This window comes from Rhipicephalus microplus, chromosome X (assembly GCF_043290135.1).
Source record: "Rhipicephalus microplus isolate Deutch F79 chromosome X, USDA_Rmic, whole genome shotgun sequence".
NCBI classification, from domain to species: domain Eukaryota; kingdom Metazoa; phylum Arthropoda; class Arachnida; order Ixodida; family Ixodidae; genus Rhipicephalus; species Rhipicephalus microplus.
Window position 1 is genome coordinate 163,649,120 of NC_134710.1, and position 18,329 is coordinate 163,667,448.

The 18,329-nt window shown below is 43.2% G+C and overlaps 1 protein-coding gene across 2 annotated transcripts in view; it reads left to right on the forward strand.

The window, feature by feature from the left end:
• Positions 1 to 18,329, forward strand: part of c11.1 (maestro heat like repeat family protein c11.1) — a 235,084-nt gene that overhangs the window by 90,277 nt on the left and 126,478 nt on the right. For both annotated transcript variants that reach the window (XM_037428500.2, XM_075878112.1), the window contains exons 16-17: positions 2,747 to 2,929; positions 13,675 to 13,844. In XM_037428500.2, the coding sequence (XP_037284397.2) occupies positions 2,747 to 2,929; positions 13,675 to 13,844 (353 nt within the window). The remainder of the gene's footprint in view (positions 1 to 2,746; positions 2,930 to 13,674; positions 13,845 to 18,329) is intronic.

Below are 18,329 nucleotides of genomic sequence, written 5' to 3' on the forward strand. Positions count from 1 at the left end.
CAAAACACCAGCAAATATGGGAACTCTGAAACCGAAGTTTAAGATCGAGAAATTGTAGACAGTCTGATTCTGGAACCTCCGATGTGAAGGACAGACCCATGCCTTCTGTCCTGAACACCTTCAACACATTGGAAACATTATCCGGGAACGTGGCATCCTTTATAACAACTAAAAAATCGTCCACATATCGGAAAATACGCATTACAGTTCCGCTTAGGATTGTGTCTACAATGCGATCTATTTTGGCGATCTATCGATCTATCTACAATGCGATCTATCTACAATGCGTTGCACCTGTCCTTTGTGAAAATTTTTTTAGCCAAAATAGATCGCATTGTACACACAATCCTAAGCGGAACTGTAATGCGTATTTTCCGATATGTGGACGATTTTTTAGTTGTTATAAAGGATGCCACGTTCCTGGATAATGTTTCCAATGTGTTGAAGGTGTTCAGGACAGAAGGCATGGGTCTGTCCTTCACATCGGAGGTTCTAGAATCAGACTGTCTACAATTTCTCGATCTTAAACTTCGGTTTCAGAGTTCCCATATTTGCTGGTGTTTTGAGCCACGATCAGTGAAACCAATTCTTAATTTTGGATCAGCCCACTCAAAGGTGGTAAAGAGGGGCATCGCTTTCACCTGCCTTAAATCCGCTCTAGAAAAATCGTGCAGGCATGTGTTGGCTCGGGTTTTGCTAAGCAAGTTGCAAGACTAGAGGAAGCAGGATTCCCCCCTAACATAATTGTGGCTGTTTGCGATAAGTTAATTGGTGGTTTGAAAGGACGTGCAGCTAGGAAAATCAATCGAGAAAAAATGAAGTTCGCAGCAATTCCTTATATGCATAAACTGGCACATGGGTTAAAAAATGTTGGTTCCCGCTACGGAGTTGATGTGGTTTTTAGGGCACCCAATAAATTGGGAAAGATATGTGCTTTGGTGTCAAATCAGCTAGACAAGAAGGACAAGCCAGATGTAAAGAAATGTGCCGTAAACCATAGAAATAAGTATGTGCCTTGTGCTGTGGGGGTGGTGTACCGCATTCCTTTATCTTGTGGCCTTCATTATGTGGGACAGACGGGCCGCTGTATCAATAAAAGGTTGCGGGAGCACTATCTCTCTTTGCATTACCGCACGCTTTCCCATTTGGCTTCGCATTGTGCCCCGTGTGGGTGCACACCTGTTCTAACACTGTTATTATTTTTAAGCACCACGATCAATTCACCCGTGAGGTGTCGGAAGCCCATCATATTAACAAGTCACGTGATGCTTGCGTAAGCCAGACCTCTGTTACATTGCACAAAAAAGAGTTCACTTTTATTGATGAGTGTATCTCTTAATCTCGTTGTACCTCACTTGTCATGCGCGGCTATTACTTTTTAAAGTCTTGTTGCTCGGATTAAACTTTCAGTTGTGAGTGCAGCGCTGTGTGTGGTTCTCTTCTTTGTCTCCGTCTTTTTGTGCGCCGCTTTTCTTTTAATATGAAGGTTTTCATGATACTAAGAGCAATGTTGCATGTGTCTAAAATTTGCTTTCTTTGGCTGCATTCACTTCTGGGTCATTCCGCACCAAATCTCACAGCCATTCGGGCAATCATCTTTAATGTACTACTTGAAAAAATTTGTGATTTTATTCTTGCATCATTAAAAGAAAGAAAGGAAGAAGGAAGTTTCAACTGCCGTCAATGAGGAGCTTAATAAAAGATGTTTCTCTTCCTTAAAAGAATTATAATGATAAAACTTGCTATAGATGAAGAGCTAATAATAGTATACTCTCAATAAGTGAAACCTGAGGGGACCAGGAGAATATGTTAAATTTAATAGGAGTTCCATTTCCTGAAAAATGAACAAGGGTGCAGAATACAAGTGCGAAAGCAACTTTGTTAGAAGTATTTGTTCCATCTAAGTAGTAGTTTTGCTTAAGAGACTTCCGTTCACTGAGCCTACTGTATTTGCTTTCGATTGAGTTAAAACCTGATTTTCAGTTAGAACACCAAGTGATGTAAATTTAATCTCTGTATAGATCAAAATTATTATTTTTTCAGATTTGTGATTTTTCTTCTTGGAAAATTCACGAACTTTAGTGGTCAGAAAATATCTTCAAAGCATAATTTACTTTCTCTATAGTAAGTGTTTCTCACTGAGGTATTCATACGTAGTAGATTATTACAGAAGCAAAAATGCAAACATGAAATGAAAAGTTGCTCGAGGCTCATATGGCAGAAAAATTGCAGTACTAGTAATATTGAGCTTCAAGTGCCTTATGTAAATGCCTTTGCTTAATATGCAAACGAAATTTTGTCTTGAAACAAGAAAACTATACTATCAGAAAAATTTTTAGATGAACGCTCAGATGACACTGCAAAATTTGGAAAAGTCCCACGTGGCCAGAAAATAATTTCTTTCCGAAATATTCTAGTAATTAGAGATCTACAATGCAATAAATCGGCATGTTTTTTTTTATTACATCAGAAGTGACCCCCAAAACAGCTGGCTCGTTTCGCATGTAATGACCCTTCTGGGAGTTTCTGAAGCTATGCTTTGTGGTTTATGGTGGTTTTGGGACATTAAACCCCACATGTCAATCAATTATGCCTTGTGGTTCACATTCCAAGCGCTTCATTGTAACAACTCAAGTGTGGATGTCAGGTTTGTTGCCGAGAAATTGAATATTTCTGCCGAAACCGGCAACATATTCTAATTTTTTGGAAAGCAGATATATTTTTTTATTTCACCTCTACTGTGCAGCTAATGTACCCAAGCCACAAGAGTTGCTGGCACGATTGCTAGTCGTGCTCGGCTCTCCCATGATGCACCATCACCGAGGAGTTCATGTCTTACGCCTGTTGCGGTGTTTGCCTGCACTTGTGCACCGTAACCTGGTAGCCCTCTGGGACACTGTTCTACCCCAAATGACTTCTCAATTGCAAAGTAAGTAGCTGTGCCTTAGGTGGAAACTTGCAACTCACACTGTTGTTTGTTCAGGAGTTAAAAATTGGTGTGGCTAACTGATAGTTTTCAAGCAAAATGGGGAACTGATTATCGAACAAAATGAAGACATCGGTTTGCTTTTTAAGGTTGTCTGCAGCATGTTTCCAATGCCAAATCGTGTGGCTGCCTTTTCACATATGACATGAAAATATCTTGTTCATATCATTTTAAAGATTGAAATGAGCAATGGTTCATGGCCACAAAAATGATTCCACGAGGGGCTACTTTTTTTATAAGGCTGTATTAAAAAAAACGGTTTTCAGCAAGGGTGAAAGAATGAATGCGATGGTAACAATGTGGAGTTTTAGTGAAGTAAGACTAGCAGCCAATTTTTCAGAATTAAATCTTGTGTAATGCAAAACGCTGGGGTTAGGGGATACGGCTTCTCCATTGCGCGAGGCATTTTTCTTGCTGTCTTTTTTTTTATTGCAAAGTGGTGCAAAGATATTCTTGTATACTCATACAAGGATATACGTGCCATCTGCTGATATCTGTCGAGATAGTGAGGGAGCCAGTGCTCGTGAATATGCCCTTTCGATCAAAGTTCACAATTGCTACTCGAACGACGCAATCGCCTTCCTACCTCAACTAGGGCATCCTTTCATGCTCCTTCACTCTCTTTACTCCACCTTCATCAAGCAGCGGCTTTCTACTCTGCTTGAGAAGCCATCGAAGGCAGGTCTCTCAAACAGGGTAATAATATTGCATGGGCCCTTCGTACTATAAAGGTGGTGGTCCCATTTTATCTCTGTTTCAGGCACGTTCGTCGCTACTGCTCAGATACTTCTATTACTCACATATGAAATGTGCAATGTGCAGTGTGATATTATCATTTTGGACTTTATCTGGAATATGGCGGCAATGGTGATGCCAGTGGCAACGGCAAAAACCCGCCTAGCATTTTCATAAAATTGCGATCGCATTAGTATAGGGCTGTGTTTGTTGCTGTAAAGTTAGCTTTCTACAGTGAAAGCTGTTATGAGATCACAACAAGGGCAGATTCTGGCTCCGTAGTTGTCTGCTGTCACCAGTGTTCGTAATCAATATCGAGTGAAATAAAAAATAAATAAAAAAAACACCAACGACAAATATAAATCGAACCTGGGTCCTCTGCATGTCAGCCTACCACTGTACAACTGAGCTGAGCCGGTGCTTGAAACTGTGTTGCAAACTTACTCAATGCAGGCTTCATGTTAGGTAAAAAATTGTGTTAACATGTGTGATGAAGCCTTTTAGAGCAGTAAAGTCACACAATGCGAATTGCATAACGAGTTGGTTGTTGAATGCTCCGATGCATTACAAAAGCCTCACGCAGAATTATTCCTCGTCATCAGTTACAGCGTCATTAAAATGCATGTAATGTCTTACAAGTGAGTAGCAGGTACCACGCTTTTTCGAAGAATGAAGAATAATGGCATAGTTGACACTTCCCCACAACACAAAAATTATTATTTATTGTGTAGCGGGTGCCATGCTAGTGTATCCGTAATAGTTACTGCAAAAGTGTTTAAAAAAATGCTCTAGAAAAGCTGCTTTTCTAGCTTTTGCCAAGACTGTGCTGTGCCTTCCGCACAGGCCTGGCTGTTTCTGTGAGGTTGTTTACCCAACTAGTGGCAACGTAGTAGCTTCTCTGAAAAGTGTGTATCAGCCGACGTTTCTTGCATAATAGAGAAACTGTTGACTTGGTTCTAAGGATATAAACATGCATAAAAGACAAACCCAAGTATGTGCAACTAGAACTTTGTCTGAATTTGAATCATGACAGTTGCCACCGTTAGTTGGTCTATTGTGCAGGGCAGAGAAGTGCACTTGTGAATTATGAGAAGGGTCTATTGTGTAAGTTATTTATGTACATATACAGTTTACATTCCATTTCACAGCTAGTCATGCTGGAATAATCTTTTCTAGTGATATACAGTCAAAGCCACTTTTAATATTATTCAGGTGCCATGAAAAATTTTTTGTTGGAAGTGGTTTGTATTACAAAAAAATTGAGTACAGTGCTCTTACTACAATCGTGGGGCCAAAGGTGCATCTTCCCACTTCCTCTTAACTTGCTTCATACACGATATGAATGGACAGCTTTTATCACTGACTAATAGTCATTCTGCCTATGCCTGTCACTCATATGCTACAAGGGGTGGCAGCCAGCTTTTCAAAGACTGGGATCTGTGAGCCATCTCAGCTCACCCAGCCTTTGTGCCTGCCACAGATTACCTGCAAGATAGGATGCGCGGCCTACCTATGCACTTAGTTGCACTAAAGACACGTGGTCACCTGCAAGCCCCCATTGTATGCATTTCTCTTCTCTCTCTTTCTCTCTTGCCATCACGAGGTATGTGCTAGCCACCAGTCTTTCCAGCTTAGTTTCACACTCTTTTCTACAATAATGCTGACTGTGAAGGCTGCCTATGTTCAGACAGGCGGAAGGGAGACTGAAGACCTGTGCATCGGCACAGTGCTGAGAAACCTGAAAAGCTGGCTCGGATGGTGCGGTATACATATAGATGCAAGGGGTCACACTGGTTTATATTTTTTTTTCATGTTTTCATTTGCCATTCATATAGGTACCCAGTTGCCAGATTTCATGTTACAAGTGGTAATGTGGATGGAAAAATTATAGTAAATACTTTATTTAACCATAGAACACATACAAAAGTTTATGGTGGGGTGGCTGCTCATTGTTATGGTAAAACAAGTACTTAACCAAATATAAAGTGTTCCATCTCAGCAAATGTTCTAGATTGAATACTTAACAAACGGCATTTGACTTTATTTAAATATATATACATCGAACCTCGATATATCGAACAGCGCGGCGATGGCAAAATAGTTCAGTATATCCAGAATTCGATATAAAAGAAATCAAGTAGAAAATGCATCACAAGCTTGTGAAAAACAACCAATGAACCAATCATGGTGCAGTAAGTACTCACTTGAGAATTCAAACAAAGCATTTATTGTGTCGGCTTAAAATACTGAAAAAGAGTAGCCTGCTTTTTGTTGGCAATGACGTTTTTGACGACTGCGTCCTCAACGTAATCTAGGCAATCCACGAGTGATAAGCCTGTGTTTTCAGTCGCGCCGCAGTGGCGGCGCACAAGGACCAGACCAGCTATGACCTCAGCTGATGTAGGGAGCGGGGCATCATAAGCACTTGCGCGATCCATCTTGGCAGCATTTTCATTTGGCTGCTCAGCAGTAACTTCAGCGACGATCTCTACATCCGTCAGCTCCGCTGTTGTTGTACCAGTGCTATTGTCATTCAACGAAGTCGTCGATGCGCATGCTTTGCGGCTCGGCACCAACAAAGCTCTCCAGCTTGCTCCAGGTTTTGGCGGGCTCGCTCTCTTCATCTGCGCATGCAAGCCCAGCTTCCTCCGTTTCTTCCACTAATGCCTCATAAGTACAGCCAGCGAAGCCCGCATGCTGAAAGCAGTTGGCTATCGTCGACTACTTGATGTTATCTCACGACACTTTCAGCATTTGGATGGCACCCAGAAGCTCAATCTTCATGTCTTGGGCCATCCAGAGCTTGACAAGCAAAATTTCGATCAGCCAACGCTTGCAGATTGACCTAAATGTGCGAATAATGCTCTGATCTAACGGTTGCAGCTTTGAAGTGGTGTTAGGCGGCAGAAATTCCACTTCGATGTTGCTCAGCTGGGCATCAATGTGGTGTGCCGTGCAGTTGTCGACAGTAAGGCATACCTTCTTACCTTGACGTGCCAGGTCTGAATCCCATGCCTTCAGCCACCTAATGAAAATGTCCCTCGTCATCCACAACTTCTTGTTCTAGGCATAAGACACTGGAATATTGGGGCAGTTCCGCATGCACCTTGGGGTTTGAAACTTGCCAATTACAAGTGGCCGCAGCTTCGTACTTTCATCCACATTGTCAGCCAATAGGACCGTCACACGAGCCTTGTCTTGCTTGCATCTGTGGCACTTGTCCCTGCAAGTGTCCAGTGTTTGTCGCGGAAGCATTTGCAGTAGTAGGCTCGTCAGCATTGAAGATCTGGTTTGGCTCATACTTTGTGAGAACTTTTGGCCACTCATGATCAAGCCGCTTTTGAATTTCTTCTTCATTGGCGTCTTCACTCTCTCTAAACACCGTCTTCTAAACAATGTCAAGCGAGTCTTGAATCGTTGGAGCCAACTGCTGCTTGCACTGAAATTATCGGCGCCGAGAATGAATGCAAAGTTTTCTGCCTTCTGTTGCAAGATTGGTCCCGATATAAGAATATTTCGGGCCTTTGCGTCTATAAAGCACTTGTAAAGCGCCTTCTCAACATCCTTGAAGGCAGCTTTGTGTACACGCCGCGCGCCCGAGTGCTGACTCTTCTCGGTCTTGGCCTTTATGTCGCCTTTGTTTTTGAGTAGAGTACTCAATGTGCTCCCTCGTATGCCAAACGCATCTCCGACGCTTGACTTCTTTTCGCCATTCTCGACGCGCTGGATTGCTTCTAGTTTAGCACAAAAGTCAGTCATACGTTTCTTAGTGTTTGCAGCTATTGTTACACACACACCACAACGTGCGACAAGTCTAACTCTACACACGCGAACACAACAGGGCTATGAACCAGCGCCTTCTCTTTTTTTTCAGTGCCCGGGCGAACGCTCTCTTCAAGCCGTCGAGCGCATGCTCCTCCTCTGCTCGCCGCTCCTGCATGGTGGCGCTGCACGAGTAGAATACAGAATGCTGGTGCTGAACGGCCGCATGTGTTAAGAAGCTCGCAAATTCATGTTTTCATGCGAGTTAATTTGCAGTCGTGCTTCTTGACAACTTCACGGATGCAGGGAGGATGGGAAGTAACACGAACGTAGCGGCGCACTGTTTTCACTGGGCTCTGTCAGGCATTGCTACCGATTCTATATATGCGTTCGCGTTTTATAGCATTTGCATTTTATTTTATTTTTCCAGCTATTGAAACCCCAATGTTTGCAGGCCTCAGTATATAATACTGCTGTGTACCACTCTGCATATCTGACGAAAAAAAAAAGACATTGTCTTTTTTTTTTTCATTTCTCATTAGTTACAAAAAAGAAAAACTTGCGGGTCCTCTTATGGATTCACCTGAGATGACTTGTTTGTTTGTAGCCTGGAATTCATGGCACATCCCAACTCTGGAGGATTAGCCAAGAAAACATGTAGTATCCTATAGACGAGAGCACGCTTATTGCACCCAGGCGCCTTCAGCAATATACCCTCGCTCCCAGAGATGCCATAATTTGTTTGCAACTGTCAAGGTGCGCCTCTCTAGCATGGCAAGCAGTGGCTCGGGGAGTTTAATATGCGAAAAAGTGCCTGTTCACGCACGCTGCGCCCGCTTATAAAATGTCATCTGGGTACCACTGATGCGACAACAACCAGCGCGAGAGGAAGCGATTGCTGAGCACTGCCTGTGAAGTTCACAGCGCATCGCGGGAACCGTGCCGGTGCAGTGTTTTGTGATGGCACAGATTTGCGTCCACAACGAAAAGCGCAGAGCTCCGCCGTCTTAGGATGTAATCGCAATCAGTAGGAAAAACTACGAGCCCAGTGAAGTGTACAAGTAAGTATACTTATTGCGTTTATTCAAGTGCGACTCCAGCTGTTTCACTTTACAGCAGCGATTTGCGTGCAGTATGCCTGTAGTATAAGGCACAAAACTATTGCGATACTCTTTCGCAGACTGCATGTCAATAATAGGATGTACGTATTACGACTCACGCATGAATGCACGCATCGCGCATGTTTAGTACAACTGCAACGGCCTACTATCGTGATGTGTGGACGGCGGGGAAAGCATGACTTTCGACTCGGTCGAACTGCCACATGCCTCGACTGTCGCTAGGCGAATCTACACATGCTTTTGGCTGGCGTCACCGTAGCATTTTAAAATCTTGTTCTGGCTGGCACTTTTGCAGCGCGTGTGTGTTCCGAGTGCCCGGCAGGACCGGCATTTGATACACATGCGGTGCATGAGCGTAAGTTGAATCAAGGTTCTAGTGCTATGTTGACGCCGGCTTACAGCACAAATTTTCCTTGTCACAGCCAAGGCACGCCGCAGTTCGACTGAGTTGAAAGCAACTCTTTCTGCTGTTCGCGTTTCTTTCACTCGCAATAATACATACCTAATGAAGCTGCTTCCGTAGTCTGCAATGCACGTGCTGCAGACATTCCGGACTGTCGAGGGAGGTCTCCTCGACGTTTCACACGAAATCCGCATAAAATTCCATCACAGGAACAGCGCGAAACATGCTTACAGCCAGGCTCGAGTTGTGAAATTTTGCGTTTGATTTGCAGAGCGTCTGCTCGCCTGGCAGTTGAGGGTGTTGCTTCACCGGGCTTGCAACAGACAGCTCCACACGCTTTCTAATATGGCAGCAAGCACTGAGCTCGCTGTGTTCTGGTGTGTAGACGTTAACTGCACTATTTCTTACAAAAAAAAAATGTAGAAAAAACACATCATCAAAAAAAAAACATTCAGAGTGTGAAGAAAAAACAATAAAATAATCACTAACATAACTATACCTTGATCTTGAGATCCGACCAGACAGCTGAGTGTGCCGAACCCGATTAGTTTGGGATGTATGTCTCATATTTATTGACATTTCTTAAATTACTTCCCGACTCTTCTTTTCTTTTTGAGTATTATTTAAAGTGGGCCTTATCTTGAAATACGTTTCATGTCTGCAATGAAATTGCACACCGCATCAAATACATCTCTGCGGCGATTTCCCAAAACGGAGGCACCAAAATTTAGAACAGAGTCTGTGGATAAACTTAAACCTAGCTTTGCAAACGGAATAGCTAGATGACTTTTCCTAATTACTGCGTAGTTACGACATGAAACAAAATAATGTTCAATAGTTTCCGATTTTTCGCAGAATGGACAAAGAGTTGAAAGTGTCAGACCAGCTCTGTGTAAATAAAAATTTAATGGGGGAACACAGCACTGGCATCTGAAGATAATAACTTCAAGTTTTTTTGACAGACTCCACTAAGATTTCCATGGAAATTTGAGATAGCTGAAAGGCAAAAACTATCCTCGTTTTCTTCCGATTCAATGCACTAAATGTTTCCTACTTCCCTCCGGGATATTTCTGCACCCAACATGGTTTTCTTCATCTGGTTATGCACCTCAGCTGGTTATGCACTGCCCTTATGATCGGCCCATTTCAACCAACCGAAGACATTATATGATGCCGTCAAGATATGTGACCTTCCGATACGTCACTAACATTCATGATATGTGATGTCATATGATGACGTTTTCACACAATTATGATTTCTTGCATCACTCGTGTTCACGCCATCGACGCGAGAAGACGCCGGACGCCGCCGGCGATCAATTTTCGCTTTTGATGAGACATTTAAAGCTATCGTCTTAATGCACTGTACGGCTGTAGCTCCGTGAAATTGCAGCTTCTGCTGGTGTTCGGGGGAGCGTGCTTGCAGTCATCAGGTAGAACAATTGGTCTCCTAATAAATTATCGTACAACACTCCAATATGTAGCTGTCATTTACAACTTGAGATATTTTATAGATTAAGAGTAGTGGCGGCTGAAGACTACCAGTCACGTTTGGCAACATGGCAATTGGAATCGCTAAACGGGAGTGTGCTACCTCCGCACAGTCAACAATTGAGTCTATCAGTAGCAATGCTGCCTCGCGATTGCCGCCGTGTGCAACGCTAACATTACACCCTGAAGCTGAATGGTAGCCCATGGGCACCAGAGTCATTTGGCCTCTACTCTGCTCGCTACCGAATTAATAGGTTGGAGGGAAGCAGAAAGAAACAGGGCTGAGCAGCCGTTTATTGAGGCTACAACAATCCATTCAGGAATACTCCAGACAAGCTCAAGTAACTGACCACAGGCCGCATTTTTCATGCCTGTCACATTGGCTCAAGTTGAGAGTCGGCATTAGACTTCAGACTTTAACAGTGCCTGTTGAAAACACAGGCAACGATCGCAGAAATCGCACCGCATATGGAGCTGTTATTGTTTATTTCACGATGATTTCATTGTTTAAGCTCTCAAATCGTGAAATAACCTGCCACAGTTCCTCATTTTTTGACATTTGCTTTTTCTCGGTCGCAGCACGTCAGGTTTTGCAAAAGGAATGAATGATGACCTATATTCCTGGAATCAGTCTAGTGACATTTTGTGCTATTTAGTGCATAACCTCCAGGCTTGCGCATAATGTGCTACGTCACTAGAGAGTAGCAAGCATCGGGGAATATTAGGCACCCAAGCTTTTAATATTAGCTTCTGGCAAAGGCTTCTCTCAAAAATTGACTTTCAGTTAGTCAAAAAAGCAACTCTTAGTCTAGCAAACACCATGGTGACAAAATGATCTTCTGCAGATTACTTGCATCGCGGGTTCAAATCCCGGCTGCGGCGGCTGCATTTCCGATGGAGGCGGAAATGTCGTAGGCCCGTATGCTCAGATTTGGGTGCACGTTAAAGAACCCCAGGTGGTCAAAATTTCCGGAGTCTTCCACTACGGCGTCTCTCATAATCATATGGTGGTTTTGGGACATTAAACCCTACATATCAATCATCAATCATTAGTTGTGGTGCATGGCGGTGAAACACCGCACTAGCACCGACGTTTGCTTCTCATTGAAATCCGCTCCTTCGCCCGGGCACTGAAAAAATATAGGAGGCACTGTACGAGCACAGCGATCGATATGTTGATGGAGAGGAGCTAGTCCAACAACTGCAGTGTGTCGATGGGGAGGAGCTAGTCCAACAAGTGCAGTGTGTCGAACGTAGCGCACGCCACTACGTTCAAGTGGCGCCTGGGTGTTATCTATGTGTGCAGTGGTTGTAAACGCCCACCGCGCTCAGGGGCTCCAGAAGTATATCTGAAATTTGGGGGGCGACGTTTGTGGGCAAGTATATATACATATATATGTGTGTGTGTGTATGTACATAATATGGGCGTTGCTACAGATCTGTTTTTGCTATGGCGAGAAAAGGAGGGGGGAGGGGTCGTAGCAGCTTTAAGTGGGGGGGGAGGCATGCCCCCCTAGTTTCTAACCTGTGGAAACAACGCCCCCCCCCACCCCCCCGGTTCCAGAGCCCCTGAACCACGCTTCCGCTAGTTTCGAGAGTGTTGCGGGAAAGCTCTCAGCCTGTCAACGAAGCGTGGGCGGTTTGGCGTGGCCGAGTTCGATATATCCATTATGGTTCAAACATCGTTCGAAATAAAGAAATAAAAATGCATGTTATTTACAGTGTGATGTGGGAATCATTCGATTAGGCAATAATTCGATATATCAAGGTTTGACTGTATATTTTTTCGTTCACATATTGTAGATAGACTGCATGGCTAGTGTACCTTCCTTGGCCTTCGTTGAACCTTAAACACTGAACAATCTTTGTCACAAAGCCCTAGCAAAGTCACTGACCTAATAAAAAGTAATTTCACATTGTAAGTGCGAGCAAAAAAAAATAAACAGTTTTATTGATATGGCTTGTGAGCACATTCATATAGCTTTTTTATAAATTCTTCAAGGCTTTTTTTAAATAGAAAACTGTTTTATGTCATTGCTTCAAACCACACTTTAACCATGTTCTATAAAAATGCCGAGCACTGCAATGACAACAGAGAAATTTATCTGATGGTCATATAGTTCTGTCATGTTAACCCTAGTGGATTAAAGAGGCAATTATAAGTTCTGTTGTTTATATAAAGATAAAAAAGAAACTCATTGAAAGAGTAAGGCATTTCATGAAAAATGACAGCAGTAGTATGAAACATAAGATATGCCCTAGATGCAACAGACTTTCACGTTCCTACCATTTTCTATGTGCCATTCAGGCACAATGTCATGCTCACTTATGTATCACCAATGATTATAATTTGAATTGTGCTTATTATTAAATTATGCCTCGAAAGTTTGCAGTGACTGGTTGATATTATTAGTACTCTTATTTGGGGAGGTGTCATACCGAGTTATACATTTTTTCCAACTCTCACTCATACAGTTAAACTTCTTTATAAGAGGAATGCTCCGGGCAGCAATTCTTTTTTTTTATTTGAGGTGTCTCTTATACGTAAGGTATATTGTAAGCGTTTTCTTCTCAAACCCTATTTCAATGTAAGCACACTGATGTCTCCTATACCCATTTGTCTCTTATATCAGTGTCTTTTATATCAGGGATTCGACTGTAATTAGGTCTTGAAAGAAATAATTGCACTTGATTATTGGCATGGCAGTGTAAGATTTTTTAAGGTGCTATATTGTTTAGGGCTGTATTACCTAGGCTTCTGGTATATTGAGGGGATGAAACACAGACAGGATGCACTGTTTTAAGCACATAGACAGAAAGTTGTTCAAACATTAGCATGCGTACGGGCATGCAAAGCTGGTAGCTTACCACAGTTTTGTATGCAGTTTGTCCTCCCTTAATGTAATGAGCGCACTAGGTCATCTTTTCACAACGGCGTTTGGGATCAAGCAAAATGTCAGGGCTCCTTGAAACTTCTGGCATTGCTACAGTGCAACACAAGATTCAAGGATCTGGCATCGTAACACTTATAATGGCTGTTCACAGGAGGCTTTGTAGCCTGGTGATCTAATACTTAAGGCATCAATAAAATTTTCATGTGTATTACAAGATATCACTGTTTTTTTCTTTTGTGCCAGAGCTGACTACTAACAGCATCTTGCGATCCTTATGTCTAGGTGCTCTTGATAACCCAGAAAATAGTCTCGACAGAGAAGCTTGGCGAGAGCAGATTGTGGACCTCACCCAGAGATGCTTTGTGGAAGTGGACAAAGAAGAGTGGACTCTGTCATTGGGAAAGGCTATGCAGGCACAACTTAGCCTGTATAGTGCATACCCAGATGATAAGGTCAGTGTAAAAATTATTGTCTATGCCTCTTGTACATTCCAAACATGCCTGAGTTGCTCGAAATATTTTTTGATAGTGAAAGCAGGCTTTATTATTATTAATGATAATTATATTTCATGTCCACTGCAGGACAAAAGCCATTCCTTAATTTGATTTACCTTGTCCTGTGCAAGCTGATTCCAATTCTATTAAGTTCTTGCAAGTTCTTACTCATGCCATCTAACCCTCTGCCACTTTTGCCTGTGTCTCCTATCCCTTGGTATCTACTCCATAGCTCTCGTTGGTCATCGATTATCTGTCCTATGTGACCACCCAGGTCCATTTTTTTTTTCTTGATGTCAAGAAGAACATTGTCAACCCTTGTTTGTTCTCTAATGCACTCTACTGTTTTCTACTCTCTTATTGCTACACCTGTAGTTTCAGCTTCCTTGCACACTGACTTGTCCTTAGCTTCTCAAGTTCCGTTGTTTTCCTGCAAGTTTTGCCCCATGTCTTAGTACTGGCAAAATGAAACAGTTGTATGATTTCCGCTTGAGAGACAATTGTAACTTACTTTCCACAGCTCAAGAATGTCTTTCATATGTGCCTGTATTCTAGCCTACCTGTATTCTTAAGCATGTTTCTTTTACATGATGAGAAGGCTTCCCTGCTAGCATAGGTGTGTGCAGTGTGTGGGGTCTCGAAATGAAGCACCATGCTCTCAGAGTTAACTTACACAGCAGACGCAGTTGGAGCCAATGGATGGATGGATGCAAAACTTTATTTGAAGTCCTGAGGTGCATGACTCAACATGCAGCGGACCACTCCCACGTTGGGACAGTCAGGCCAAGCCCGACCGCCATAGCGTGGGCCCTCTGTACAGCCCACAGTTCATACCAGACATCGGGGCTCTTGATAGCGGACAACCACTTTTATTCGTTGGATTGGTCCGTGCCCCACAATGTGGGGCAACGCCAGAGCATGTAGTCTAGGCTAGAGAATTCGTTGCAGTGCCTGCAAGAGCTATTAGGATAAATGTCGGCATAAATTTCATGCAATAAAGCCGGGCTGGAATACGAAGCTGTCTGTAGTAGCCTGAGAGTCAATGCCTGCGCTAGATTTAACTTATTATTAGGAAGAGGAAAGTCTCTCCTGCCGAGATAAAAGTGCTGGGTAATTTCATTATAAGTGGTCGGTTGATCTCTGTTCTCCACAACTGCGGGCCGGAGGGGTAGTTCTCCGTAGTCGCGGAAAGCGAGACCTCGCGCCTTGGAGTGTGCCAGCTCGTTCAGGTTTGCGGGGCCTCCCCTGATGGATCCTTGTGAGTGGGGAACCACGTGAGAGTGTGGTGGTGATGCTTTTGCCCTCTAGTATGCGATAGGCTTCTTTACACACGGTGTCAACGCTAAAGGCGCGGATGGTTGCCCTGGAGTCGCTTGTCATCCAGAAGCGCCAAGGCAATGGCCACTTGCTCGGCTGCACACGTTGACGAGTATTGTACTGAAACAGCGTTAATGGTGGAACTTCTGTGGTTGATTGATGCTGTTGCAAAACAATTTCTGTTGTCACATTGGGCCGCTCTGTTGTCATATTGGGCCGCGTCGACAAAGGAGCTTCTGGCAGAAAGTTCTGACACCCGACGTAGCAGCATCACCGCCCTGGCCTTCCTTTTTTCTGCATTACGCTGGGGATGCATATTGCGTGGGGTGGGGGATATGATGAGATTAGATGTCTTCAACTTTGGCGGGTGGAACGTCCATTTCTATGAGGAGTCGTCTGCCTGCCCTGGTGCCAGAAAGTCTGACAATCTGTGCTCTTTCTTGTGCTTCTGCGAGTTCTTCCAGGGTATTGTGAATTCCCAATTGCAGGAGTCGGTCAGTGCGTGTGTAATTTGGTCGTCCGAATGCGCTTTTGATCACCCTCCTTGGCATTTAGCTCGTCTCGCTCGGCCCTCTTCCAGATGTGCATAGCCGCTACATACATGAAAGGGCATAACAACAAAGCGTGTATGAGTTTTATCATGTTCTCTTCTCTCGGGCCTCGCCTTCTGTTAGCTACCTGCTTGATGAGACCGATGATGCTATCCGTCTGCTTTGACAATTTGTGCCTGCTGCTTCAAGGGTCATTCCCAAGATGCGAATACTAGATGACTTTGGGAATCGGATCTCCACTCTTGGTGTAGAGATCAATGTCAAGTTCGGAGGGTGGGTTCCACTTTTTCGGCTTGGGTCCTTTTCTAGTGGGATTGTATAGAAGGAGCTGTGATTTGTTCGGGAAACACCGGAGTCCCGTGCCTTCTAAAAAGCGCACTGTAGTATCGACAAATTTTTATGATAACACTGCATCATCGTGGTTAGCGCAGTAGCGTCGGCAGTGACACCTGGCAGCGAAGCTGGCTGGCAGCACAAGGCACATGAGCAGCCCTTTTTGGCGTGTGGCGGCTGGCGTAAACTGTTGTCTCCCGCAGTAGGTCCATAGGTGGACGGCACTGCGGGTCCGCCGTGCGCCCTCGTGGGTAGTCTAGCATTGGCGGCGCCGCTGCCTTTGTGCTACCTTGCGTTTGTTGTTATGCTTGATTGGGTGTATCGGAATATTGTGTAAGGTTGTGCTTAGTGTGTGGGTCAGTGTATTGTGATTCGGCTGACGATGTCATTGTAAAAAGCAGGTAAATGTGTTTTTTGGTTTGGTCTGACCGCGTCTGCTGTGTCTGTTCACTCAGAAAGCAAGGTGCTTCATTTCGAGACCCCGCAAGGGTTCCCCTTCAGGGGGGCAACGGTTCGTTGCAGCGCCTCCCTCCCTATTATGTCAATGAATGGAGCTGATTTTATGCCTCCCCTCCTCTCTATTATGTCAACGTATGGGACCGACTTTGCTCTTCCCCCCCCCTCCATGCATACACCTATGCCTGCTAGCAACTGACCTAAATATACATCCTCTTGTGTAGATTCTGTAAATTGTATAGATTGTGTAGGGGAAGAAAAAAAAAGTGAGAAATAGAAACAGTGCTCAAGGTCACGACATGCATGTGACGTATTTTTTTCCCTATGCCATCTCTCCCGCCTCTGCTTCAAGCACTAAAAAAACGAGAAGAGAGAATACTATTGCAACATGTGCCAAATCTTTGAGACTCTCCTCATACAAGACAAGTTCTAAAAATGTTTGTGGTGGTTGATTCATAAAGCAATAAGCTTCTTTAGTGAATCCATTCCATGGCTCCTTGAAAAACTGTTGTAGGGTCTTCTTAAATGAACATGTTATCCTCAAAATGATTGATCATTTTTTAAGCTTAAAAGCTTCTTTTGCCAGCTTATACACTCTAACTGCAATGAATAATGTTACGTATCTTACAGGTTATCACTTGCATCCTTCTGAAAGTCAAATCCTGCTACTTTTCAAAGTTGTCTTGACTTCCTTTGGACGAAAAAAGAAAGGCATTTGCATAGAGGCCTTACGTCAATTAAAAAAAATATTGTGCTGGTTAGGTCATAAGTACAGTAGACTCCTTTTAAACGAAACCTGAAGGGACCAGAAAAATGTATTCCTTTTTAGAGGAGTTTCGTTTATGGAGAGATAAACAGGGGTATAATATTGAAATACGAAATCAAACATATTAGTGGCAGGGGTTTCATTTAAGAGAGTTTCGTTTAATAGGAGTCTACTGTATGCCCTTTTTTTCTTTATACGCCATATGTTCTATTCGAATTCAACTTGAAATTATTTGACCAAAATTACTATTAGCTTCGGAATGGCTTCAAACTTAAAATTCACTATTTGCATAAGCCTGATAAAGGACCAAATTTTATCCCCTGGAAAGTAGCATAATACTCCAAACACACACTTTCAAAAGTGAATGCCTCTTTTATAACCCAGTGCTACTTTAGAGGTGGATGCAAATATGCCATTTTCATAGAATAATCCACATGGAATAAGAGTCAAATAAACAATAAAGTGATTGTCTAATATGAATGAAATTTAAGGGCCAATTCGCACTGTTCACTTTCTAGACCAGGCATCATTCCTTCATTTACAATAGCCTGCATCTCACTAGTCTAAACATTAGCTAATGAGCTGGCGTTTCTGGGTAAACATATGGAAAAGTATTTGCTAAAAAAATTATATGCTTCGCTATAAAAGCTATTGTTTATAATTGTAAAGTGCTTGATTTATTGTACCAAGTTTTGTTTATTTGTTCATCAATCTCAATTACCATTGTAAAGTTTTTCTCCATTTTCATCATTATTGTCAGCCTATGTTATGCCCAATGCAGGATGTAGGCCTTTCTTAATTATCTCTAACCTAGCGTGTCTTGCGCAAGCCAATTCAGACAAGAGCAAACATTGCTGGACTCTTGACAACTGAAAAACGACGGACAGGGGCACTGATCAGTGCTCTAATTCAGCACTCTCGTCTGTCATTCTTTCGCCGTCCCGTGTCCAGCGCTGTTTATTCCCATCTAAATCATGAACAAACCAAGCCAGTTAAGGGGCACTCCTGAAGCTGATTCAA